This window comes from Vulpes lagopus, chromosome 9, assembly GCF_018345385.1.
Source record: "Vulpes lagopus strain Blue_001 chromosome 9, ASM1834538v1, whole genome shotgun sequence".
NCBI classification, from domain to species: domain Eukaryota; kingdom Metazoa; phylum Chordata; class Mammalia; order Carnivora; family Canidae; genus Vulpes; species Vulpes lagopus.
In genome coordinates this window covers 16031920-16059841 of record NC_054832.1, presented here as the reverse complement: position 1 = coordinate 16059841, position 27922 = coordinate 16031920, and the positions used below count along the sequence as shown (strand labels likewise).

At 41.5% G+C, this 27922-nt stretch overlaps 1 protein-coding gene across 1 annotated transcript in view; it reads left to right on the top strand.

Annotated features, from left to right (window-relative positions):
* Positions 1–27922, top strand: part of FER1L6 (fer-1 like family member 6) — a 155953-nt gene that overhangs the window by 42532 nt on the left and 85499 nt on the right. The window contains 11 exon segments of the mRNA XM_041769620.1: positions 2378–2432; positions 2525–2656; positions 5377–5439; positions 9414–9492; positions 10829–10985; positions 11599–11785; positions 13741–13933; positions 15652–16004; positions 21347–21455; positions 22103–22286; positions 26719–26839. Of these exon segments, the coding sequence (XP_041625554.1) occupies positions 2378–2432; positions 2525–2656; positions 5377–5439; positions 9414–9492; positions 10829–10985; positions 11599–11785; positions 13741–13933; positions 15652–16004; positions 21347–21455; positions 22103–22286; positions 26719–26839 (1633 nt within the window).

Sequence of the window (27922 nt, the reverse complement as noted above, 5' to 3'; positions counted from 1 at the left end):
GAAGGAGTGGAAGTACACAAAGTCTCTTGAGCCTGTGCTTGGAACTAGCAAAAGTCATTTCTGCTGCATTCTATTGGCCATTGCAAGTCACAAGTCCAGCCCATGTCAGAATGAGAGACTACAAGTTACAAGGCAAAGAGCATGGATCCAAGGAAGCTAATAGTTGTGGCTAGCAATGCCTCCAGTCCACCATATTTGTTTATGTCAATTTCTTACTCATGGTAATTCCTCATGCACTCCCTTCTATTTCCACTCAGAATTTTTACTATCAATAAAGCAAATTAGTGCTTCCCTCTGTGGCAGACCCTGAATTGTTATAAGTGGGCTGCGACAGGATGGTACATAGTAGATATGTGTAAGGGGCAGAGGGCTTGAGAAAGACCTGGAAATCAGAGATCGTGATAGCTGAGAGGTTGCCTCTTAAAAAGAGACATGAATTTGTATGCATATACTCACTGCAGTATCCCTTCCCCCTATACTGCACCATGACAATCATGGCCCCCGAAGTCCTCTGAATCAGGATTTCAATTATTTTTAAATATCCTTGAAAGGATCCCTTGTGATTATCTCACCAGAATAACAGCACTGAATGGAGGAAGGCAGGAGAAAAAAAGGAGTAGACTTTTTATTTTTCATTCTGCATCAGTTGAAATTCTACCCACCAACTAATGCTCATGACATCCGATCACTCGTAACATCCAATCTCTGCAATAAAGTCTGTTGCTTACCTGGATCTCAGGAATGTTTCTCTTCTTTGAAGCTGTATCACATTTTTTTCTACAACACATTTTACATTTTCTAGTTCTTTCTTGATATGCTTTGGTCCTCTCTCTTTGGGATGGGTTGCTAGGTTTATAAGGGCCAGGTTGCTGGCCATTCATCTATACTTCCTCTGAGAACACAGGGCTTTCTCTGTGTAAATGGTCAGTATGAATTTGCCATTTTATTAATGGATATATATACCTTTTGAAATCTACACTTCCCTAGAAGCATTATCTCCTTTAATCCTTAGAGCAACCCTATATGGTAGGAATTGTTATTTCCACTTTCAGATGAAGAAATTAAGGGTGATATCATGAAATTTGGAAAAAATATTTTAATTTTTAATATTAAAAATATTTTAATTTTATTTTAATTCAGTCTGACTCCAAAGCTTTGAGATTTTTTACTAGCTTACTCTGTTCTCCACTAGACTCAATTATAATCAGAAATGGAATGAAGTCAAATTGCAAGATGGTATCATCAGAAGGCAAGAGAATAAAATTCAATAGGAACGCAAGCTCATTTATTTCCCACCCCTTGCCGCCTTGATGATGACAGAAATTCTTTACCTCTTTTTACTACTACCCAGTTTCTAAATGCCCAGGTGTTGCACATCTGTTTCCAATTACTTATGACAGTTCAGATAAATGAAATTCCCCGGAATGTGAAATCTCACCAAGATGGCATCTTGGTCATTCTTTCCAATTTTCTCTTTTACTAATTTTTTTCATAAGCAATCACAAAACTCAGGGTTATTATATCTACTAGAAATGGCAAAGGAGGGCAGCCCAGGTGGCTCAGCGGTTTAGCGCCGCCTTCAGCCCAGGGCATGATCCTGGAGTCCTGGGATCGAGTCCCATGTCGGGCTCCCTGAATGGATCCTGCTTCTCCCTCTGCCTGTGTCTCTGCCTCTTTCTCTCTCTCTTTCTATGTCTCTCATGAATAAATAAATAAAATCTTAAAAAAAAAAAAAAGAAATGGCAAAGGAGTCTTGCGAATAGGATGAGACAAGACATAAGGGAGATCTTTATATAGACCCAGCTCTGCCACTGACTTTCTGAGGCATCTCAGTTTCTCATTCTGTAAAATAAAAAATAAATGATACTGATAATCATACTCACCATAAGACTTGACATTTATTCTTGCTAAGCACTGGGTTAAAACTTTACATGCGTTATATCATTCAATTGTACCAATTACCTCATGTAGTAAATGCTATTATTAGCTCCATTTTGAGGATTGAAAAACTGAGTCATAGAGAGGTTAAGTCACTTGCTCATTTACATTTATTTCCTCCAGAGATGGAGAGAGAATATATGATACAGTATAAATAAAAGCACTTAGATGTGGGATGCCTGGGATGTGGTTCAGTGGTTGAGCATCTGCCTTTGGCTCAGAGCATGATCCCAGGTCCGGGGATCGAGTCCCACAACTGGCTCCCTGTGAGGAGCCTGGTTCTCTCTCTGCCTGTGTCTCTGCCTCTCTCTCTCTCATGAATAAATAAATAAATCTTTAAAAAAAGCACTTAGATATACCCGGGAAAATATTATGGCTTATTGGATCTAAAACATGTTCTTACTTAATGAAACAAATATGTTAAATTTTCTTTTAATAGATCAAAACTGTCGACTAAGATCCATGATGGGGAAGTCAGATCCCAAAACTATCAAGTAAGTGAATGATTCCTCCTGCCCAACCTCCCCAGTTCTTGTGTGAATGAGCAGCAAAGTCCATAGTGCACACATGCTGCTTTGTGTTGCAGATTGCCATTACCATCACTGAGGCTCGACAGCTGGTGGGTGAGAACATTGATCCAGTTGTGATCATTGAGGTCGGGGATGAAAAGAAGCAAAGCACAGTGAAAGAAGGAACCAACAGCCCATTTTACAATGAAGTAAGTTGTAGAGGCCACTAAAATCCTCTGAACCAACACTCCCTCCTGTGGTATTCTTCAGCCAAATAGAAAAGCTGTGCCGCTCCTCACTGCTTCCCAACTCTCATCTAACCCCGGGCAAACTCTCTGAGCCTCCTTACAAACAACTCCACAGAGTTTCACAAAAAGATAAAGAAAAGTAGAGGTGATGAATTCCTACTGATTTTGAATTCATTGCTGTGTTTTCAATATACTCATTTTCCTAATTCTCGTATGCTCATCTTCATCCATTATAAGCTCTGTTTTTATATTCAATAAATGTAGTCAGTGTTGGTTATGAAGAAGATAAACATATTTTTCATGAAAGAGACACTAGAAATTTAATCATTAATTTTAAAATAGGCATGTTGCATTGGAAAGTAAAGCAGGTGTATTTTTTTTAAGCAGTAAAGAAGTTGTGAACATCAAAGAGAGGAAAACATCAGACAGGAAGCTTTTAAATGTTATACACACTAAGTTCTTTTTTTAAATAAAAAATTACATAGTAAAAAGTGGTAAAGGATACAAAGAATATAGAATGATATATGATGAAAATTATGTGTCCCTCTGATCTTTGATCCCTAAGCCCTCACCGCCCCCCAACCAGTTCTCACTAGGCATTTGTATATCCTCCCAGAGATATCCTAGGTATGTACAAGAGTACAAATAAATATTATAACCAAATAGTAGCATTCTGTCCATACTGTCTTAGATCTTGATCTTTTCACAAAACAACGTATCTTAGAGATTAGTCTGTGTCAAGATACATAGTTCAATCTCACTTCCCCCTCATTGGTGTAGTTTCCCATTGTATTAATACACCATAATTTACTAAACCAGTCAATATCTCATTGATGGATATTAATTTTTCATCTTTTGGCTACTGTTTATAGTAATATGGAATAACTGGGGCAAAGAGTATGTGTACCAAAAATTTTGATATCACAAAATTGTCCTCTAAAGAGGTAACAATTTGTACTCCAAGTAATAGTGTATAAGAATGCTTGTTTCCCCACAGGCACTTTGACACCATGAATTATCAAGAAATGCAGCAAACTCTTAATTATTTTTCTAATGGGAGTAGTAATTGAAAAGGGAGACCACATAATGAAATCAACAGAAAATAACAAAATCCCATTTGAACTGTAAACTCCTTTCCTCATTATCCATCACTTCTGCCTCTGAACCTTTTACCATGAGTTTTTTCCTTCCTGTCCTACCCTTACCTCCATAACAACTTTTAGCATGGATGCAATATGAAATATTGTGATGAAATGCTTCAAAACTGCAAAGATCTACGGATTTGTTAAGTGCTGTAATTAGTATTTTCTTTATACAAACAAGTCCTGGATCTAAATGACATGACACTGGGCCCATGTGTCATCAGTAGGCACTCAAGAAAAAAAACATAGAAGCTGAACTGAAAACCTTTATTACAGCTATTGATTTTAATTTTCAAGCTCTGGGACAGTCAGGTGTTGAAGGAACCAGTTAAAAGGGGCTGGTGAATATTTTCCAGCTACAAAAATGTTTTGGGCTCAAAGGTCTAGGGAATGTGAGGCAATTGAGTTTGAAATCTGAAACTCAGCAGAAAGCAGTAGACATTGCAACTAATTTATTGGTCCAAGGAACCCACAGCATCTCATGTATCAGGATAAGGAATTTTATGTGAGTTTTCCACATAAAAGAAATTCTGAACAATAAAACTCTTTAAAAGTTTGAACATATACATGAAAAACTTCCTGAAATGTCATGCCAATTTTCTCATTTTCTTAAGCAGAAGACAATGAATGTAAGGTGGCTTCTCATTGATACCTAGGGATCGACATTTTGAAGGTTTCTTTATTATAATGTATAATGGCATCTTTCAATTTCCGCATTTGGTTTTTCAGTTTTGCCCTTTAAAAACAGGATGTGAGCAGTCCTCCCTTTCCTACTGCTGTCCTGTCATCTCTAAGGTCCCTGTGTTGTTCCTCCACCTGAAGCTCAAAAACAAATCCAGGAAGCAACTTCCTGATCCTGCCTCCCCGACCCCCACCAGTCCTCCCAAAGACACAACCCACAACAAAACACCACTCCAGTGTTTTACATCTTAGGAAAATATAACTTCACATTTGTAGAATATAGAGACTGGTCTAGAGAATTTCTTCAAGTCTAAAATTCAATTCAATTTTGATTTTCTCAAAAATCCTGAGAAAACTAGATTTTAATCGAGTTCACCCTGAATTAAAACGCTGAGATATGATTTTCATCCATCAATATTAATAGCGAAAAAAATTAAAGGAATTGACAATATCAAGGGTTGGCAGGGATATAGAGAAATGTCTTTTTAGTGTGCTGCCAGTGAGGATGTAAAATGGCTTAGCCTCTTTGGAAAGAAATTTTGCTGTACCTACTAGAAATTTACATGCACATAAGCCATAACCCAATAATTCCACATTTTATATTCATTTTAGAGGAAAATTCACATATATCTTGTGCAAAGATGGAGATAACAGCATTTTTTTTTTTGCATTTGAAAAAATTGGAAAGAACTTAGGTGACCCTAAATAGGGGATGGCCAATTGATTGACGGTATATCAATGCCACCGAGGACAATGCAGCATTTGGTTAAAATGATAGAAACCTACAACTAGTCCAGTAATAAGGTTCTTAGATGGAAGCCTGTAATTTACGGTCAGAATGAATTTTATGTTTTTTAGTACTTTGTCTTTGACTTCATTGGACCCCAACTGCATCTTTTTGACAAGATCATCAAAATCTCAGTAAGTATATCATTGATGATGGGAGTGGGAAGTGATGGGAGAGATTCCAGGTATTGGGACTCCCTAAAACAACTCAGCCTGCTGAGGGGTGAATAAGTTTGGAGGGTGAGTGTCAGATGGTGAGTTCAAAACCAACAGGTTGGAACATGAAATAACTAGTGCAGAGGAATTTGGGAAAGGAAACCTCCTCAAAGAAATCTGTGCTTCCTGGAAACAAATCATAAGCTACTCTCAAGCCATGAATTGAATCATGGAGTTTACTAATGTAGGAATGTGCAACATGTGCTTCAAATGCCATCTTGACAGATTGCCATTTTGAGTTGATTTATTTCTTTTTATGAGATGAAATGTGTTTCTCTTTTGGGATGATATCCACACTAATGATAATTAATTACATGGCTCATTCCTTCTAGTTGGTAAAAATAGAGAAGTAGAAAAAGGCACCAGGAAGGAACCAAATATATCAGTAATGCTGGATCAGAGAATGTGATTCGGAGCAAGTGGTTGCCATTTGGCCTCTTTATCGCTGCCTCTGAGTGCAGACCTTTGGACCTGCTCATGGGGGGTTGTGTCTGCTGCATAAACCCTTCCTCAGTCCTGCAGGTGAATTCTTGTCTCTACAGATCATGTCTGAACAGTAGAGACAGAGAAGCTTCTTGGTCTAGACAGGTTGTCTTATCTGGGTTGCCCACCATATAGAGGATAGGAACAAGGAGGGGAAATGCCCATACTGAAGCTGTACTAGCCCAAAGAGAGAGAATGGGGGCCAGACGGGAGTGATATCAAACTCACATCACTCAGTAAAAGCACAGAGAGACCAGTGGGTGACAGACTGTGTTTATTTCACCAATCTGGGAACTCACTCTTTCTCCCATGAAGAGGGTAGCGTGGCTATGCATGCCTGAGAGAGGTGGAGTGGGTGGTGGAGGGTAAGTGTTCTTCTCTTAATTGTTCTAAAAAGACAGACTCCGTACTTTATGTGCCAATATAAGACATGTGGAGAATGAGAAAATGTTTTCCTCAGCAGTGACACTAACTCTAATTAGAATTTTGAATATGGAAAAATTTGTCTTGGAGACTTCCTTACCTGCTCTTATCACCCACCCATTTCTGTTATATTAATTATATATCTTATATTACATATGTACATAGTAATATATATTATGTATAATATATAGGTCCTGCATTAAGTCCTAGGCAATAGTGTAATTTTTATATTCTCTTTCTCAAGGTCATTTGAAGAATGTGACTCTTGAAGAATGAGAAGTTATCAAGAGTCAAACATTCTTTAAAAAAAGAGCCATTCTTCCTTTCTTTTCTTTTCTCTTTCTTTCTTTCTTTCTTTCTTTCTTTCTTTCTTTCTTTCTTTCTCTTTCTTTCTTTCTTTCTCTTTATTTCTTTCTTTCTTCCTTCCTTCCTTCCTTCCTTCCTTCCTTCCTTCCTTCCTTCCTTCCTTCCTTCCTTTCGAAAGAGAATCTTAAGTAGACTCCATACTCAGCACGGAGCCCATTGCAGGGCTTAATCTCACAATCTCATGACCTGAGATCAAGAGTCGGATGCTTAACTGACTGAGCCACCCAGGTGCCCTGAGCCAAACATTCTTAATTTGAATTTCAGGCATGATGACAAGTGGTGCAGAAGGTATTTTGGGACCTGGGGCATCGTCTAGGACTTTGTTACATTGCATAGCTCTGGCAACCATCTGTTTATGAGATGGGCAGTGTAGTTGAGTCCTAAGGAACTGTCTAGATTTCAGACAAACAGTTAATAGCTAGATTTTTACACTGTAGCATAGACAAATGTCACGACTCTCTGGACAGTGGATTTTTAAACTGAGGACCAGAGCTGGTATTGCCTATCTTTTTTCCTCTAACTTGTAAAAAGAGAACAGTTTGGGCTTTCCAAATGACCCTTAGGGGCAGAGACCAAAGATTTTAAAGGGAAAATTCCCTTTGGAGGGAAATGTTTATTTATTTTTTTAAGATTTTATTTATTTATTTATGAGTGACAGAGAGAGAGAAAGAGAGGGGCAGAGACACAGGCAGAGGGAGAAGCAGGCTCCATGCAGGGAGCCTGACGTGGGTCTCGATCCTGGGTCTCTAGGATCATGCCCTGGGCTGCAGTCGGTGCTAAACTGCTGCACCACCGGGCCTGCCCCGGAGGGAAGTGTTTAATACAAGTTTTCTGATGGTCCATGAACTAAAAGACAATGTGCCCCAAATAAATTCAACATGGGATAAGAAGGGGGGAATACAGCAAGCAGATGCTATTAGGATAGCAAGGCTGTAGCAGACTTTGGTGGTGCCAATGATGGTGGTACTATCTCCCCTTGACAGTGGCCCCAGGCATGCAGGGCCCCTAGCTCTCTGAGTGTCATCTCCCTGAAGTTCCTATAATCAAATGCTTGCCCACACCAGAGTTACCTGGCTCTCAGACTGTGTGGATGGATGATTTGAGGAGGCCTCTTGTTTTATTTAAAGCTCAAATGGGCTCTTACGTCCCATTGTGCCCACAGGGATCCAGATGCCTTTGACCTGAGAAGAGAGCCTGAGTCAGGCTTGTGTTCTTGCTGGGGCCTTTGGGAAGCCACCTTAGCAGCCACAAGCATGAGGAGATTTGGAGTGAGCTTTGTATGCATGGCCTTAAATAACTCCTCACCTCAAGGCAAGCTGTCCTTACTTGCCCTCAGTTCTCTTAACTCCCTTGCAAAATTTGGGCAAGGGAGTAAGGGTAGATAGGGAAATGCAAAGGGCTGTCATTTCTTCATTTCCTGAAGTCAATTGAATTTATTTTTACTGATTGCCCCCGCCAAAAAAAAGCTGTTTATAAACCCCAAAGTCTCCCCTTCATCCATCATTCAATCAACCAATCATTCATTAATTCACTGAATGTCTATTGAATACCTATTCTGAACAAGGCCATGCATGTGGTGGGTAGAAGAAAGTAGGAAACTGTCTTTCATTCAAGGAACTCATATAATGTCATAGAAGGAAGCCCAGAGACCCTCTAGTCTAACTTCCAGCTGGTGCTGGAATCCCTGTCACCACCTTCATGACATGGGGTTTTGGTGCACTGCTTGGTTATATCCAGTGATGGAAGGTTACTATCTCTAGAAAAGCCTATTCTTTGCTGGGAAGTTCTGTTATAAAACCTGTCCTTATAGTAAGTCTCTCTTCCTGTGGTTTGGATCCATACAGGGAACTTACTCCCTCTTGTACAAGGCAGTGTTTCCAAGATTGGAAAACACTTAAGTTACCATTATCCCTCCTCCACACACCCAGTGTTCTCCTTTCTGAGTTAAGGGTTAAATTACTCCTGCTTCTTCAGCAATCTCATACAGTGCACTTTCTGGACCCAGTGCCAGCTCTGATGCTTTCCTTTAGAACTTCCTCGATAGCATTGCATTAAAGTGTGTTGCTATCACCAGCCAGGCACTTTGCTGATGACTTCTAATCACACAAAATATTGGGGATGACCACTTCCCTTGTTGTGACTATTGTACATTCCCAAACTGCTCAAAGCCATATGTGATGAGTCCTCTGGGTAACTTGTGAGCAGAGTGTTGTGGAAGTTTGGGAAAGAAAGGGGACTTTCAGCTGCAGGGGGCTCAGGAAAGGCTGCTTGGAGGAGGTAACATTTGCTTTAGGCATTGACGGATGGGTAGAGTTTCAATAAGCAAAGATGAGTGTTGAAGGGTGGTCTGTCCTAGAGCTCACTTTGGCTTAAAAAGGTAGTTTTTCAGACAGTGAAATTTGTTAGATGTCCTTCAATAGCTGAAAACCTGCTAGGAGGAAGAGGCACTTCTGGTTGCCCTTTCACTTGATGACCAAATGTCATTGTGCTCTAGACAAGAGTGAAGGGCAGACAAGCATCAAGGTTTAGAATCCTTGCTGAGGTGTCATGAACCCATTTCACAGATTTATCCTCAAAGATAAATCTAGTGCAGCCAGATTCACTGTTCCATCTCTCCTCAGGTTTTTCACCACAAGCTGATAGGCAGCATACTGATTGGCTCCTTCAAAGTAGACCTGGGGACTGTATATAACCAGCCTGGTAAGAAATCATCACTTCCCAATCTCCCTTACTCATCTCTAGTTTGCCACACCTGGAGGTCACCTCATTCATTTACCCATCCACTTACCCACTCATTCAATAATATGAGCATCAACTACAATTGGAGCAACACCTGGCTCGTTTCCTCAAAATTTACAATCTAATGACAAAGTTATCTTCTATGTCCATAATTCTGAGCAGTTTTTTTTCTCCCAACAAATTCTGTCTATAATTTAGTGCTGTGATGCTGTGAGACACAGGCAAGAAAGATTGCCTAGCAGTTACACATATGGACTCCAGAGCCAGCTTGCCTGGCTTCAAATTCCACCCTGCTTTTTCCTGTTATACAATCTTGGGCAAATCATTTGACTTCTCTGCACCTCAGTTTCTTCATCCGAAAAAATGAAGATAAAATAGTATCTCCTTTCCATGGTTGTTGGAAGATTAAGTTGATAAATATATATATATATATAAAGTGCTTCATATAGAACCCAGCATAGAGTAATGACTGTGGCATGCCATCTAAGGGTTTGCTGTGATAATTCTTATTATCCCTGATATATAGGAAAGTGAAACTCAGAGAAGGCAGGTAATTTGTCCAAGGTCAGGAGCTGATAAGGAAGAGGGCCATCAACAAATATAGGTCTTCTCAGGAAAAGCTCCTTCTCTTCTAAGGAATTCTAACTTGCATGAGTCCAGGGGGCCAGGCCATGGGCATAACTGAGCACTGTGGATGGGGTTGATACACTGAGTGGTGCTGCAGGCTGTGGGGAACAGAAGAGCTCATAACCCACATGAAAGGAGCAGTGGCTACTCAGCTCCTTTGCTACTTGCTGATGGGTGGAAATGTGCTTCTTGTATTGGCAGATCTAATAATTTTTGGGGGGGTAAGCCAGAGGTCTAGATTTTCTAAGACCTTTAAAAGTTTGGACTGATTCACTTGATGGGATGAGCACTGGGTGTTATGCTATAAGTTGGCAGATTGAACTCCAATTAAAAAAGGAAATAAAGTTTGGACTGACAGAAGGATCCATGAGCCCCATTGACAGCCTGTGAAATAGTATGTGACATCTCTACTCCATTAATGTCCTTCCAACCTGCCAAAGCTAAGATCCTGTCTAGGTGATTAGAACTGGGTTGAAGGCTTTCCAAACACCTGTGGCAGTTTGGAGAAGACTGAGAAGAGGGTGGAAATGAAAGCAGAGGAGGGAAAGAGGGGAGGAGCTGCCACCTCCTAGGGAGCAGAGCACAGGAAGCCTGGGGTGTGGGACAGAACTGGGTGCACCTGCTAGATCCAGCTGTGCAGGGGATCTGAGCTGTCAGGACACTTTTACAGGTCATCAGTTCTGTGACAAGTGGGCCCTGCTCACAGACCCTGGCGACATCAGGACTGGCGCGAAGGGGTATCTGAAATGTGACATCAGCGTGATTGGGAAAGGCGACGTCTTGAAGTCCAGCCCCAAAACTCCTGATGCTGAGGAGCAAATAGAAAAGTGAGACAGGCCCATCCAGGGTCATGCAAGAGAAATGATATCTCCCAGGTTCTATGTCTCTTTCCTCTCTCTCCTCTTTCTTCTTCCCTTTCCTGTGGGTACATGAGAACTGCCAAATTCATGACTTGTCTACCTGGGACTCTGCTCTATCAGAGGCACCAAGATGTGTCTTATCCAAGGTGTCACGAGCCTTTGGGAGGTCAGCTCCTAGGACAAGGACAGCCTGTTTCCCTATAACAACACAAAATAGATAAGCTGTTCTTGAGCTTATCCTATTTATCTGAACTTGGCTGATTTTTCTTTGAAGGAATTATGATTTCAACCACTGGTTTGGGAAATGAGAAGACTTAATGCACTTCTTTTAAGGTGCAGAGTGGGAGACAGTGTTTATTCTATAATTCAAGGACTTGAATGAATTTGCATTCAGTGTTATTCATACCCCTCACTGCCATTTACACCACAAAGAAAACTCATTTTAGCAATGAATCCTGATCTTTTCAGCCTTTTCCTCCTATTTTAGGATCCTCTTTCTGTCTCCAAATTGCTTCTACCTTTTCTTTCTTCTTTCAGATGAGAAAGCTTTTTTATTTTTTATTTCTTGTTCCCTCTCAAGGAACCTTTTGATCCCTCAAGGGTTTCCATCAGAGAGACCCTGGGCCAGATTCTATGTGAGACTCTATAAAGCAGAGGGGTTGCCCAAAATGAACTCCAGCATCATGGCAAACGTCACGAAAGCATTTGTGGGTGACAGTAAGGACCTCGTGGACCCCTTCGTGGAGGTGTCTTTTGCTGGGCAGATGGTAAGGAATGTCATCACCACCAATAATGGACCAGAATGCTGCTCTCTACCAGGGACATTTCTAATCAAATAATATCAAGCTAAAATAAAAATTAGGAAGTACATGAGAGAGAAAGCTTTTCAGAAAAGCTGTTGAGTCACAAGCAGGAAAGTGGGGGTGATGGTGTCCCACTCACTCTCCTTTTGAGATCATGGAGAAGAGCTATGGGGTATTGGGATTTAGGACTCAGGCAGACGGCTTCCTTCCTCACCTCTGGCTACTTCTCTGAGCTGTTACCTAGTTCTTAGGCTCTGTAGCATTGCCACCTGCCTCCTGACCTGCTCCCCAGGCTTCCCACCTGACCCTTGTCCTGTGTAGCTTGGACATCTCTGTTCCCCGCTGTTCCCTGGTCAAGAGCCATTGGAAGTACCAAGGCCTGGGCACATGGTCACAGCTTAATCCTGATTGGATGGACTTGGAAGCTTCAGCTAACGCATATTGTCTCTGCCCTTACAATGTATATGCTACTCTAACTCCTTCTCTTGGCAGAGGGGACCCTGGAGTATTTTTTACTTGGACCTCTTGAGTCAGATAGAACATCAACTCCATTTTATCCTATTTATCTGAACTTGGCTGATTTTTCTTTGAAGGAATTATAATTTCAACCACTGGTTTGTGAAATGAGAAGAACTTAATGCACTTCTTTTAAGGTGCAGAGTGGGAGACCATGTTTATTCTATAATTCAAGGACTTGAATGAATTTGCATTTGGTGTTATTCATACCCCTTGCTGCCATTTACGCCACAAAGAAAACTCATTTTAGCAATGAATCCTGATCTTTTCAGTTTTTTCCTCCTATAGTAGAATCCTCTTTCTGTCTCCAAATTGCTTCTACCTTCTGCTTCTACCCCATGAAGCTGGGGTCCAGATGATGGAAGTGATTTGCCTAAGGCCCTACTTTTATAAGACACAAACTCAAGGTCTAACTATATCTGCTGTATTCCTGGAGATGCGTGAAACAACTCATGTCCACAACATGCATGTTGTGTGATTATGAGAACTTCCTGAGGGCAGGACTCATCAGTTACTCACCTTGTCCCTGTTGCCTGGCATGGTGTCTGGTGCAGAGCAGGATGTTAGTATAATATTCCTCCCTTATTTGTTGTTTTGCCATGGTTTCAGTTACTCATGATCTACTATGGCCTGAAATTATTAAATGGGAAATTCTATGAATAAACAATCAATGACTTTTAAATTACACATTGTTCCAACTAGCAGGATGAAATCTCACACTATCTTGCTTCATTCTACCTAGATGTGAATCATCCCTTTGTCCAGCGTATGGGTACGGCCAGTGGTTAGTCACTTAGTAGTTACCTGGGTTATCAGGTGCACTGTGGTGCTATGGCAGTTCTTGTGTTCAAGTGACCCTTAGTTTACTTGATAATGTCCTCTAGATGCAGGAGCAGTGGTCCTGGCAATTTGGGTACACCAAAGAGAAGCTATAAAATGCTCCCTTTAAGTGAAAAGGTGAAAGTTCTCAACGAGAAAGGGGAAAAAAAAAATTATACGCTGAGGTTGCTAAGATCCATGGTACTTTTATTACAGTATATTGTTTTAATTATTCTATTTTATCATTAGTTATTGTTGGTAATCTCTTACTGTGCCTTATTTATAAATTAAACTTTATCATAGGTAAGTATGTGTAGGAAAAAACAGAGTATATGTAAGGTTATTACTATCTGTGGGCTCAGGCATCCACTGGTGTCTTGGGATACATTCCCTGCAAATAAAGGGGGGCAGTTACTGTAATGCTCTTGGGTGCAACAGATTTCTATTTGTATTGGGTGGAAATAGGTTCATTACTTCTGGCAATTTACTTTCTATTTCCAGCTGGTTTGAAGAATTGTCTTTAGTCAGGTCAGGGCACCTCTTCTTTCTTTCAACAGCTCACGTCTTGCTGGCTTTGTTCTTAGGGGCGAACCGCAGTGCAGAAAAACTGTGCTGATCCTGTATGGAACGAACAGGTGGTCTTCAAGGAAATGTTCCCTCCTTTGTGTCGGAGAGTGAAAATCCAGGTGTGGGACGAAGGCAGCATGAATGATGTAGCATTGGCCACCCACTTCATCGACCTAAAGAAAATCTCCAATGAACAGGATGGAGATAAAGGTAAAGCTTCATGTGTCTGACTTGGAGATGGGGTCACAAAATGACTGGTTTGAAGCCCTCATTTTTTATAATGAGAAGATGGAGCAATGTGTTGCTCCACACATTTCCATGCTCTGTGTGGTTTGTGGTTTGGGTTGGTTCAGGGCAGTGGGTGGAGCCGGCCCGTGAGAGCTTGGGAGGCTTTGTTCTGGTCCCAGGTTTTCCATGAACATTGCCGGGTTCTTGAGGTAGTTACTCTCCCTTTCTGGGCCTTAGGTTTCTTAAATGAAAAATGAAGAGTTTAGATTAGATCAGACGTTGATAGGCTATGGTCCATGGGCCACATCCAGCTGACCAAATATGTTTGTATGGCTCATAAGCCAAGAATGGTTTTTACATGTTTAAATGGTCCAGAAAATATTGTGCCCTCACTCATTGTGAGGAGCACGTGGTCCTGAGTATTGCACGATGTGCTGCTGACTGTGCATTCAGAGAGCCAGGGAGGGAATGAGGAGTCCCAGCTAATCCACCAGTCAGGGGAAAGAGCTTTTACTCTTTCTTTATTTGAAAAACCTAAATTACCAGGTGATAACTTTCTAAATATTCCAACAAACTCTCCTTCTTTAAAAATCCCAACACAGGGATCCCTGGGTGGCGCAGTGGTTTGGCGCCTGCCTTTGGCCCAGGGCGCGATCCTGGAGACCCCGGATCGAATCCCATGTCAGGCTCCCGGTGCATGGAGCCTGCTTCTCCCTCTGCCTGTGTGTCTCTGTCTCTCTCTCTCTCTCTCTCTCTGACTATCATAAATAAAAAAATTAAAAAAATATTAAAAAAATCCCAACACAATTTTTCTCTGCACCACAAATTGGTGTTAATTGATGAATATACTTATGAATATATATGTGTGTATGTGTGTATGTACATATACTGAAGGCTTAGCTTAAGCAGAAGACAAGATTTACATATTTTTATGCCTCTCACAGTGTGACACCACAGAAAGATCTCAATAAACACCTATTGTTTAAGTCTTTATTTTGTGGAAGGGTTTGCCACAGGATTGCCTTATACAGAACACACACTCCACTCACCCTCAGAATTTCTCAACTTGATGTAAGCATGTTTTACCCCAACTTTTCAGAACATTTTGATGCTGTTCAAAGAAATGTAGAAACGAGTTTTAAAAGTTAGATGTCATGGGCCATAAAATCTTTTTATCTCCTTTAACATAATATCCCTGCTTCTTAAAATTGATGCTCCTTGGGGACAGACTCTCTCTCTGTCTGACTCCTCTCCATGCCTCCTCAACTTGTTATTTTTTTTTTTTCTGTAGCATAAGGTAAATCTCCTGCTTAGCACTTATAATGTAAATGTTTACTTGTTTAATGTTTGCTTCTGCTTCATTCTCCACTGGGCTCCATGTTTAATGTCTAGAGCAGTCCTAGGAGCATTAGATGTCAATAAACATTAGATGAACAGACAAGGATGCACGTCGGCATTCATAGTATCATCACAGCTGTGAACAAGTGTAAATGTGTGCATGCAAGAAGGACTAGAAGGAAACACAGTAAATATAGCAAAATGGCAATTCTGGCTCTTTGGGGGATGGACTATTCTGTAAATATTTTCTCTTGTCTTTTCTGTATATTTTACATTTTAAATGAATGTGAGCAATTTTCATAAAGCTAGAAATTATCAACTTGGAAATGTTACTGGGCAACTAAAACTTGGGGCTTTTGCAGGCTTTCTACCAACCTTTGGACCTGCCTGGATTAACCTGTATGGCTCACCCAGGAACCACAGTCTGATGGATGATTACCAGGAACTGAATGAAGGCTTTGGAGAAGGTGTGTCATTCAGGGGAAGAATCTTGGTGGAAATTGCTGTGGAGATCCTTTCAGGAGGGGCACAGGAATCTAAATTTTCCAAGGCACTCAAGGAACTCAAGTTGTCTTCGAAGGACAAAGACTCCAAATCTTCCAAAGGCTCCAGTAAAGACAAGGGTGACAAAACTGATGATGGAAAATCCCAGCAGGCTTCAGACAAGACCAACTCAACGGAGGTTGAAGTGGAACGCTTCGATGTGCCCCCTGAGGTAGGTCTGAGCACTGTTCCACAGCCCCTGCCAGGCAAGCCCAGAGTGGAGGCAGCACCTGCCAGCCCAGCTCCCACAGGCTCCCACAGGTGTGCAAAGGTCTTATTCCCCCTGCAAAATGTGTGTTGGCCCAGCCCTGTATTCTGGGCTGACCTGCTGCCTCTTCCTGACATCACAGCCATCTGTTCATGATAAATCCCTCCAGTGCCACCCCAAAACACAAAGTCCCATGAGAACCAAAGTAAAAGAAAAATAAAAGTGTTCCAGGGGAGCTAGTGGAAGCGGGTGGTGGGGGGATAGACTGAGCTCTGTGTCCTAATTTTGTTTAGCTTTATTAGCTTAGTGTATGTTCTGGATGTAAGGTAATGTGGGATGAGGAATAAAGAGGGGCAAGAGTAGGTGACACGCTGAGATGAAAGAATGTGAGAAACATTCCCCTGTCCAAGCCTGAGGGGAAATCACAATTCAAAGGAATGCCTATCACTCAACATAAAACATGTTAGCATTTTTCCAGCCCAGTTCTTCTGTGTGATGGAAAAGAAATCCAGGTCTCCGAGATGGATACAAGCTGTGAATATCCCCTCAACTGTTTGTTTGAGAGAGAGAGAGAGAGAGAGAGAGAGAGAAAGAACATGAACATGACTGGGGGAGGGGCAGAGAGCAAGTGAGAGAATCCTAAGCAGGTTCCACACTCAGTGCCCAATGCGGGACTCAATCTCAGACCCTGAGATCATGACTTGAGCCAAAATCAAGAGTCAGAAGCTCAACTGACTGAGCCACCCAAGCGCCCCCCACCTCCCAACTGTTTAGATTAGCAAGACTGCTTTGTAGTTAAGCAAATGAAGGAACCTGTGTTTTGTTAGTAACAGAAGTGAGTGGATTCTGGCTCTTAACTTGGATGATTCTGCCTCTGGGAGTGTGTTTCCTCAGGTCAACCAGACAATCATTTGGGGTAGGAGGTGATGGCTGGTCTGGGTCACCTTATAGCCTTGGTAGAGCCACTTATTTTTACTGATTAAGAAACAGTGTGGGGGAGAGGTGGGAGCTCTGTTTCCAAGGGCTGGAAATCTTGAGGGTTGGTTCTATTCATGGCTCTGATACTAATACCTCTCCATGTTTTAGTTTACTCATCAACAGAATGGGGGTAGTAATAGTGTCTTTGTCATAGGCATCTCCTGGGGGAAAATGAGGGAATGCCTATTAAATAGGCATTCTTTGCACATTCATGGTAGTTAGGCAGTACATTTGCCATTGCTATGACTGGCTGTTGCTATAATTTATTCGGAATTCTTCACTCTATGTTTTGGACCTACTTTGGATATTTTGCGGACCTCCTCAGCTCTCCTCTATGAACTTGTATATTGGGAAATATTCTCTGGAAATGTGTACTGCCAATTTGTTATGGTTAGAATTGACATTGCTTTGATGTGATTGTATTTATGTGTATTTTTTCAGAATATATGCTAACTTTGGAAACATTTTTTGGACTTTGCCAGGTACCTTAAGTAGCCACCTATGCTAATAGCTGACTATCTGATTCTATAGCAATCTTTCCTACTGTCAAAACAATCCAATCTTTTCTAGACAGGAATTAGCCAAGTAGAAAGGGCCTAATAGAAGATTTTATTAACTCATGTTAATATCTTCAAGATATTTTGCTGAGGCCCCTTGAAAAAAAAATTCTAGCAGAAAGCAAGGGTAGTTGGGAATATATGTAGAGTGTACATTTCTTTTTTTTTTTTTAGAGTGTACATTTCTTACAAGACCAAGGGCCCATCTTGGCTCTTGGATAGAAGGTGGTAGGAGAGGAAAAATGCATGTCTCATTCAAACCTTTATCTCTCCTTCTTTGTCTCTTCGTCTTGGATTCTTGTTTGTGGTCAGTTTCTTGCTGAGCTTATTAGTTATCTATTGCTCTATAACAATTACCCCCAAATTTAGCAACTTAAAATTACAACCGATTATTTTTTCTGTGGTTGAGGAATTTGGGAATACCTAGCTTGGTGGTTCTGGCTCAGAATTTTCCATGGTATTTTTTCTTTTAAGATTTTATTTACTTATTCATGAGAGACAAACACAGAGAGAGAGAGAGAGAGAGGGCGGGGGGGGGGGGGGCAGAGACACAGGCAGAGGGAGAAGCAGGCTGCATGCAGGGAGCCCAATGTGGGACTCTATCCTGGGACTCCAGGATCACACCCTGGGCCGAAGGCAGGCACTAAACTGCTGAGCCACCCAGGCATCCCATCCATACGGTTTAATTAAGATGTTGGTAGAGGCTGTAGTCATCTGACAACTTGACTGGAACTCTGGGATCTACTTCCAAGATGGTGCACTGTTATGGCTATTGCCAGGAGGACGTGGTTCCTCACCACACGGACCTTTGCTTAGTATCTTCATGGCAGTTGGCTTCTCCCTGAATGGAGTGGATGATCCAAGAGAGAATAAGGCAGAAACTTCAATGTCTTTTAAGACCAAACCCTTAGTAGTCACATACTGATATTTATGCCACATTCTAATTGTTAGAAATGAGTGACTAAGCCCAGCCCACATTGAAAGGGAGGGGTATTAGGCTTCATCTTTTGAGGGAGGTTTTTCCAAGGATTTGTGGACATATTTTAAAACCACCACCCTGGGCTTCTACCTTCTTCAGAGCCTCAACAGCTCAGACGTCACCCTTACCAATATGGTAATGGTAATATCTATCCTTGCAGCATCTTCTTTTTTAGCTCTTCTGGGTCCTGAGCTCCTATCTCCCTTGCTGCAGCCATGCTTCATTGCATCCCTAGACAAGTGAGATCCCGTGACATTGGCTTTTCCAACTCACACCATCACCACTGTCAAAGCTTATCTTGCTATGCCAAGCTTTCACAGAGCATAGTTAATCTAGTAGATGTGTTCATTTTCAGATTCTGTGAACAAGTACTGACCGGCTTCTTTTTTAAACATCATCCTTAATATTGGTAGGAATACAAATAGAGTCTGACTCCATGGAAATTATGATATAGAAAGGGAGGTAAGACATACAAAATAAATGTGCAGGAAGTAAAAAGTGATATGTACAATAAGGAGCTACAGATAAAGGCTAATATTTCCTGGAGTGGGTGAAATATTATGATTAAAATGTTGGGTTCTCAAGTAAGACAGCTTGATTTTAGATGTGGCAGTGGTTACTGCCCAGCCTATAGAGAGACATTGCCTCTGGGTCTTAGGGCAAGTGACATAAGCTCACTTATTTCCAATAATAATCTCTACTTCATAGGCTCACAGTGAGAATTTAATTAATTAACATACACAAAGTGCTAAGAACAGAGCCTGGCACATATTAGGCTTATTTAGTAACTTTGGACAGATGTTTTAAATTTTCACAGACTGCATTGTCCTCATCTTTTAAAAGGTAGAATAAAAGCATCTCCCTTCTAGGGTAGTTTTGAGAATTACATGAGATAAAGTAGGTAAAGGTCTTAATACCACATCTGACGCATAATAAGGGCTCAGGAAACATTATCATCATAATTTCTCCAACTCAGGAAGTCAAAGTATGCTCCCAAAAGAAAAGGCCATTTGAGTTAGACTGCAAAGGATGGGTAGAATTAAGAGATTAATTTTATCCATTGAAATACTTGCCACAACTACCATTCTTGTGACATTTGTATGTGTAGGCTTTATATGAGGTGCTCCACGTGGATGATCTCATTATTCCCCCCTGTAGGCCCTGCAACAATGTTTATTTCACAGACAGGGAAAGTGACACCCAGAGAGTGGACGTGATTTTCCTTAAGTCAACCAGCTTGGAAGTAGCAGCACTGGGGTTTGAAGAAAGGTCAAACTGGCTAGGAAATCTGACATCTCTCTTCCTAGTTACATTGACCACATTCCCACCAGGTCTCCAAATACTTTTTGACCTCCTCCCAGAGAGTAAACTTGGCCCCAAGGAGGCAAGATAAGTGGCTTCTTTACAGCCAGTGGATACGGTGGCAGCAGGTGGGAAGGGTGTGTGCTCTGTGACTAAGATCTAGCCCTGGGGCCCCACCCTGTCCAATATCTTCTGATCAATAGAAACATTTCCTGCTGCTGTCAACGGCAAGGAGGCTCCTGTGTGAAGGAAAAGTCACCTTTTTGAGATCTGTTGGCTCTCTGAGGGATAGGATTCAGAGCTCTTGATTGAATGGGGCCCTTAGCTCTAAAGCCACAACTACTTATTTTCATTAAACGAACCTTATTACTTCTCCATGGAATTTAATAAATCCAACTGGGAAACCAGGAAGCACAGACTATATGTAGCTCGTTAAGCCTCTTTGCTCAGAAATGTGATGCTGTGTCAGTGTGTCAGCTACATTTCAGCTATATCTGCTTCCTGGACCATCATCAACCTGTTCCACATCAATAGGAGTCACCTACAAATAGTAGTCCTGTCTTCCACAATGTAGGCTACTTGAGAGGGCAGCCTTGATGGAAACCAAGCCTCAAATCTTGGCTGATTTCAACATGCTGTGTGACCTGGGGAAACCCCTTAGTCTCCCTGGGCTTTAGTTTATTCAGATAGAAGGAAGTTGAAGCAGATGAACTCCAAGACCCTTTTCAGTGTAAAAACAGATGTGATCCTGAGACCCTACATACTTATAGCTCATCCTGGATGCACTGGATTGGCTGATGTTCATGCAAGTGCCTAGCCCTCCTGTCTCTTTTATCCAGGCTTGCATTGTTTCAGGAAGCAAGATCTGTCTTTGAGCAGCAGCAAGGTGTTGGGTTATGACATAGGAGCCCAAAGAGCACCGGCGTGTAGTCAGAATACTTGGGAAAGTTACTAAACTCAACCTTAAGTTTAGTTTCCTTAGCTCCCTTCCCTGTAAAATGGGAATGGTCCAGATTTGACCTCTTGAGGTTTTTGAGGAACAGATATAATGGATGTGACCATCCTGTATAATCCATAAAATAATGCTCCAATATAAGGGTTTGATCCTGTGACTGTGTTTTCTAAATGCCTGCTCACCTGAAGGTCATTCTAGACCTGTGTTTTGCCAATAGTACCATAGAAGCATACACATGCCAACCTTTGTCTTTAAAATAAATTTAAAAAAAGATTTTAATTGCAAGGTAGAAGCTTGGAAGATTGAGATGACATCATTCTAGATAAATGGCTGAATCTAGATTTGTAATTTGTAGGTCCTGGTTCCTGCCTGCCTTATTGATTAATGGGGAAATGATGTGCCATTCTAGGCTGACACCAAAACTCCAGTGCCCATAAATCATCCTGCACCAGTTAACATCACTAATTCAGCTTCTGGTAATAAATTAAAAAAAAAAATAGAGCCAGGCTTGTCTAATATTTTCTTTCTTCTATAGATTATACCAGAAAAATATGAGGAATTTTTACTCTTTGGAACATTTTTTGAAGCTACCATGATTGACCGGAAGATTGGAGATAAACCTATTAGCTTTGAAGTTTCTATTGGTAAGTGCAAACAAGCACAGTACTTGGCATATGGCATTGGCTTTACACCTGTTTCTTGAATGAATAAGTTAGTGTCTTGCATAGAAGTGATAGCATTCTGGCAGAGAGTTGCACCTCAGAAAGAAATGAATAATTCTTTGTTCACTTTAGTGTTAATATATGAAGGATAGATTTATTTTCATACTTCATGAAAATAGTGGTAACTCCTCATAGAGTTATTGCAAGAATGTAATGAGTTAATGCATGTGACGTCTTGTGCATATTATAAATGCTGTTATTATAACTCCCCAAAATCTTCCTGGGCTGTTGTATGACTGGGAAAACCTTTCCAAGAAATAGCATTCCATTAGAGAAGATCTTGTTTCACATCAGGAGAGTGCCTAAAGAGCAAAGGAAGTAGAGATGGAATCCAGTTAATTTGTGACTTAAATAGTTTTTACATAAGAGAACATAAGGGGTATGTAGATGATGGCTCACCATCATTGTCAATCTTATTACTTTGGTTTGATGATCACATTTCCCATCTTCATACTGAGGTCTTATTTCTCTGCCCTGGGAGGATATGACCTTGGATCCCTACTGCCAAATAGCCAGATTCTGCTTGTTGACACCTACCTGGCCTCTCTCCCTTGCTGTGATCTCTATAGGTAATTTTGGGAACCTGCTTGATGGAGGTTCCCATCATGGAAGTAAGAAGAAGTCAGCTGAATCAGCTGAAGAAGACAGTCTCCCACTCCTGCAGGAAGGAGAAGGGGATACAGCCCACAATGTTGCCATCCCTATGCTCTCCACCACTCACCCAAAGAAACCACTCGTGACAGAAGGGAACAGGTAGGAGACACAGGACGGGAGAACAGCCAGGGTTCTGACAGTGAGAGTCTGATCTGTTTCTGGGACTGTTTGATTCAGATCTTCCCTAAAACAAAAAACATCATTTTTTAATCTCAGTTATGGGAGCAAGGCATGAACAGGGGCAACATGGTCAGTGACACTCTACTGAATCCTAAGTGACAAGTTGACAACTCTCCAAATGTCACATCCGGTTATTCATCTAAGGGCAGACCAATGATGATGGCTATTATTACCATATCTATAACTTTGAACATAACAAGGTAGGAAGGTCAGAATTTAACATTTCAATCCAAGCCCTATTAACAGTTGCTATATTCATCTGAGCTCTGTACTGTTATGTAAATGGGATTATTGGATACATCATTTCTTATCTTGTTTTTGCTGCAAACTAAAGAACTCAAAAAACGACTGTCAGCCAGCAGAAAAGACCATTTTGGGAAAAATCTGGGGTGCCTCCATGCACACTCACTTACCCTTAACCCACATAAACTTCCAACATCCAAAGAAAAGTAAAATTCTAGACCTCTGTTGTAAGAAATTGATGTCGAGCATCAAGCATGTGATTTACAAGAAGAAGGCAAAGCCACACACAGGAAGAGTCTTCTGTAATCTGAGCTTTGTGCTATGAGAAAAACCTTTATCTTCTCATTAGGTTCTCATAAGAGAACATAGTTCTCCCCCTTTGTATATGAAGAGATTGGAACCACACTGCTGGTGCTCTTCACTCTCTCCGCTCTTCCTGACCTAGACACTCTCTCTGGGCACAGGCCCATAGCTTACTGAGCACTGTCAGGATAATAAGGACTCCCAAACACGTTTCCCCAGAAAGCCCTCTTCTCTGAGCAGCAGATGCAAACACCCCTATTGGATGTCCCAATGTTGTAGCAGGTTCATTGTCTCCATAGACAACTTTGCTCCTCTTTCTATCTTTCCCATCTCATGGACTGGCCCTACCATTTTCTATGTCCTCTGAACCACATATTAGAAAGCTGACAGCTGCCCTCTTTTCCCTTCCTTCCCACATCCAGTCAGCAATGAAGTCTGGTCAATTTTGGTTCTCAACTATTTCTCATATTGATTGCCATTTCTTTATTTCTGGCCATTGGCATCTTTGAACTGGATTATTCTAAAAACTTCCTACCTGACTCAGATCTTCTTCAAGAAATTCACCAAACTATCTGTCAGAGCCAGTTACTCTGAAATCATTCATTGGCTGCCTGTGGCTTTCAGGATTATTTTTAAAGGCCACACCTTGTTGTCTCCATCCCCATCTACTTCTCTACCATCGTCTCCAGTCACTCCCCACCCTCCACCATCCCTCCAGACACTCAATGTCTCTGGTGGTTCTCCAAATGTGTCCTGCTATTTGCTGCTTCTGGGCCTTTGACTATGCTCTTCCCTCTGCCAGTCAACAAGCCTCCTTGTCAGAACTTCTGGTTCCCATCACCCTTCAAGGTTAAGCTTACATTCTCTTCCTTGAATCCCAAGTCTGATTGGACTTCTGGACTCCCCTCCACCAAGTACCAATCACACTGCATTAAGATGTTTTTATTTGTCTGTCTCCTATGAGACTCTGAGCGCTCTGAGTACAGGGACTGTGTCTTATTAACCTGTGTATCTGCTCTTCTCTAAGCCTGGAATGTAATAGGTCCTCATAGATGTTTTTGAATGAGTTAAGGAATTACCATAACTGGATTTGGAACAGGGTACTATGGGGACGGAGAGAGGAGGTGAGTAATTTACTTTCCCTGGGGAGGAGGTGAGGAGTTGAGAAAGGTTACGGAAAAAGTAATATCCTAAAGGATGGGAAGGGGTTTAAGCAGTGGAAAGATAGTGTTTGGGACAAAGTATGAAGGAGTGAGTAAAAATAATCTTAGCTGTTTATTAGCTCATTTTTGAGTGTGTTCTATATTTTCTAAATCCTGTCCTTCCCATAGACCACCTTCCATGAGATGTCTTTTTGCTCCCTGGAAGCCATATTTGGTTGTCCATTCTTGTTTCCACACCCAACAAGGAAACCAAACTTCCAAGTCTTTTGATGGTTTCTTTGTCTATTCTCAAAACTGAGTTGATCAATGAGTCAACTTATTACAGATCAATAAGTTGATCTTATCACTGGATGTGAAAACTCAGGGAGACTTTTCTGAGACAACTCAGAGATACTGTTCATCCTTTTATTGGGACCAGGCAGGGAAAACCTCCCCTCCCTTGTTGGACTAGCCCATTTTTGATGATGGTTGAAAATGTCAGATCTAGTGTGGGAATGTTTTGGGGAGGAAATCAGAAATATCAAAGCACTCCTGGATGGACTTCATATTAGTGTTGGCCAGCTGGCTCAAGGAGACCAAAATTAATCATGCTGTTTCTTGGACTTTCTGTCTCCCAGGAATATTTCTCAGTCACTATATTGAGGTTCTGTTGACATAGCGGCAAACCAGAGTGGCAGCAGCTGCATTGGAAGATCCTATGTCTATGATAGACACATGTGCGCATGGATACATGGACACACAGAAGCATGCACATCCATGCACACACATGCACACAATCACACAATTGACTTGTGTGTTGCCTTCATTAAAATGCTCCCTTGAGTTTGTTCTAGGCTTTACAGTTTTACAAAGCACATGCATTCACATATGATTTATGTGTTGGGTTGGAGTTCAGAATGAGATGGAGCACAGAACACTCATAGCAGTTCATCATTTCATTCTCAGGACTCTAGGGCTACCCTTGCCCAAAGTCACAAGGCTGGTCTTGTGTCAGGGCAGCCATTCAAACTGGCAGCCTTCTTTTCCCACTGGCAGCACAGTGCCCTCATGGTGTACTCCCATCTGCTGTGCTCCATCTGTAGTGAGTTTGCCTGAGAACCACAGCATCCCAGTCCCAGATCCAGTATGACTAGGAGAACTCTGGGAATCCAAAAGACAGAGTCCCTGAACATCATTAGCACAAAATAATCTGAACCATAGAAACCTTAGAACAAAGGACAATTTTGGGCCAGAATGTATCTTGTTGGATTCTCAGTACAATAATTTTAAAAGAAATGGAAGCACAGTTTGATTTCTAACTTATTTATTTATTTATTGTTCTCCTGCTATAATAACAACCTCAGGTTCTGCCAAGAATTTATTTGGCTTCTCTTCTAAATGGATGCTTCCTGATTTATTTTTTGCAGAATAGATTATAGGACACCTTTGCTAACTTTATGGTCCCCAGAAGAAATTTGGGTTGGAGAGCTAAAAAGAACAACCACCCATTCTTTCAGGCTGAACTTCTCCTTAGTTTTCTGGAATGAAAACAAAGCTTTCTCTCTCCTTTCTCTGCCTCTACATATATGTGACTCCAAACACCATCCACATTAATAGAGCCACACGTCTCACAGTGCCCATTCCAAGAACTTTGCCTTGGCTTTCCTTCCCTGTTTCTCTTCTCAGTCCCAGCTGTTTGTAGGAAAATTACAGAAGGCTTGAGGAAAACCTAGTCAAGGATATAGCTGTCATTTGACAGAGAACTTCAACTTTTTGCCACACTTCTCCCACCTTACTGTCTCACCCCATTCCCTTTTTCCAGAGGGACCAAAACTGACGAATTAATTCCTTCTTTTGTGTCTTTAATCTCACCATGTTGACTATCTTTTTCTCATCAGCTTTTAAGCATATCCAACCGTCATCCTCAAATGTTTCTTTTGGCTCCAAATCTCCCCTTTAGCTATGTTGCCATCCCTTTTGTCTCTTCTTAGCCAAGTGGGTCACCTGCATTATCAACCCCAAAGCCTGGCAGCGGTAAATTTTGGATACATGCATGAATGGATGGATGGATAGATGGATGAATGGATGGACGGATTGATGCATGGATGGACAGAGGACAAATAGACAGATGAGTGATGGATGGAGGGATGCAAGGATGCATGGATGCATGCATGCCTAGATGGCAGCATGGTTGCTCCAGTTTAGATTGCGGAACATGCTTCATCATCATTAATAATATATGACACTCTTAAAGTTCTCTAGCAATTTCATTCACATGGTATCTCAATTGATTTTCACACAGTGTGTATCTTGTAGACATTAAAGGGAAAATGTTAGTTTTTCTCCTTCTCTTCTCTTTTCAACTGCAAAGAAAAGTTCCTCCTTGCAGAAGTTTTGCCTGATAAACCCTGCCCCCTGGTGCTCAGCGTTAGGCTTTGCCTTGGGTCTGATAACTGTAGCTGTCAGTATCTCACCATTATCACTACATATCTATTCATTGTTTATTGTTCGTAGGTCCCCAGTTAGAAAGGAGTTAATAGTTTGATTGTTTTGCCACCGCCTCCTTCATCGCATTCAGAATGTAAAAAACATGAACATGTGGCTGGAATTGCCTGAAAAATACCAGTTGCCAACTAATGTCCAGACCAAACTTGTTTTCACAGGAATTACAACTATTTGCCTTTTGAGGCCAAGAAGCCCTGTGTCTATTTCATCAGTTCTTGGGGAGACCAGATCTTTAGGCTGCACTGGTCCAACATGTTGGAGAAAATGGCAGACCTACTGGTAGGTGACTCTCAAAGGTGATGGATTTGAACACTGGGTGGATGGAGGCAAGGAGAGGGTTCCTCCTTTTCACTTAGGAGAGGGTCTTGACCTCAATTTAAATACAAATAAATTGCAGCTGCTGCATTGGAAGGCACAGAGTTCCTACCCTGTGGATGTAGGGGAATGAGCAAACATTTTGACTTTAAATAGAAATATCTGGGTTAGAATTCCTGCTCTACTTCTTAACGTTATAGGACCTAGGGATAGGCTGTTTTCCTTATCTTCAGGAAAGGCAGGAGATTGACAACTTTCTCACAAAATTGTTAGATCGAGGCTTCAACTCATAAAAAATTCTAAGTCCTTAACATGGAGAATCGCCTACACGGTGAAGTCCCGCCACCTCTCCAGTCCTGCCTCTCACATACTCTCTCTTTTGTCCCAAGCACGTTGGACTTTTAGTTTCTTGAAGAACAAAGTTTCTGCACGCCTGATTTCCACCTCCATGCTGTTCCCTCATCTTGAGCTACTTTTCCCCTCCACGCTTCTCCTATATCACCCATCCACCTGCACAGCTCAGTTTCAACTACTTCCTCAGAGAAGACTTCTGGCTTCTCCCCCTTATCCTCTCTTGTAATACTCTGTGCTTTACCTTCAGAGCTCTCTGTACTTTACAATTGATTTGTGTGTTTATTTGTTCAATAGCCATTTCCCACTGTTCTTTGGCATCTGGCATAAGACCTGACACCTGAAAGGGGCTGAGAGTTATTTGAGGGATTGAATGTTTGGGAGTATTTATGACAGAGCCAATATGCAGTGACTGCTGGCTTGTTCTACTCAACCCTGGGGAGGAGGTCACCCCTGGGAACTCTGCTTCTTTGGGCTCTTGAGCCTGCCTTTTGTGGCTCTGCCTCTCTCACATTTCTCTTATTGCACACACAGCTCGAAGGAGCACCCTCTACTTTCTGTCCCGCCATGCCTCACCAGGTGACCCTCTCATTCCATGACAATCTATTCTAAGGGAAGAACAAATTTCTCTCTCTCATTTGCTTTGTCATTCTGTCTTTAGTTGTGTGAAATAGAGAATCGCCTCTGGCCTTGGGG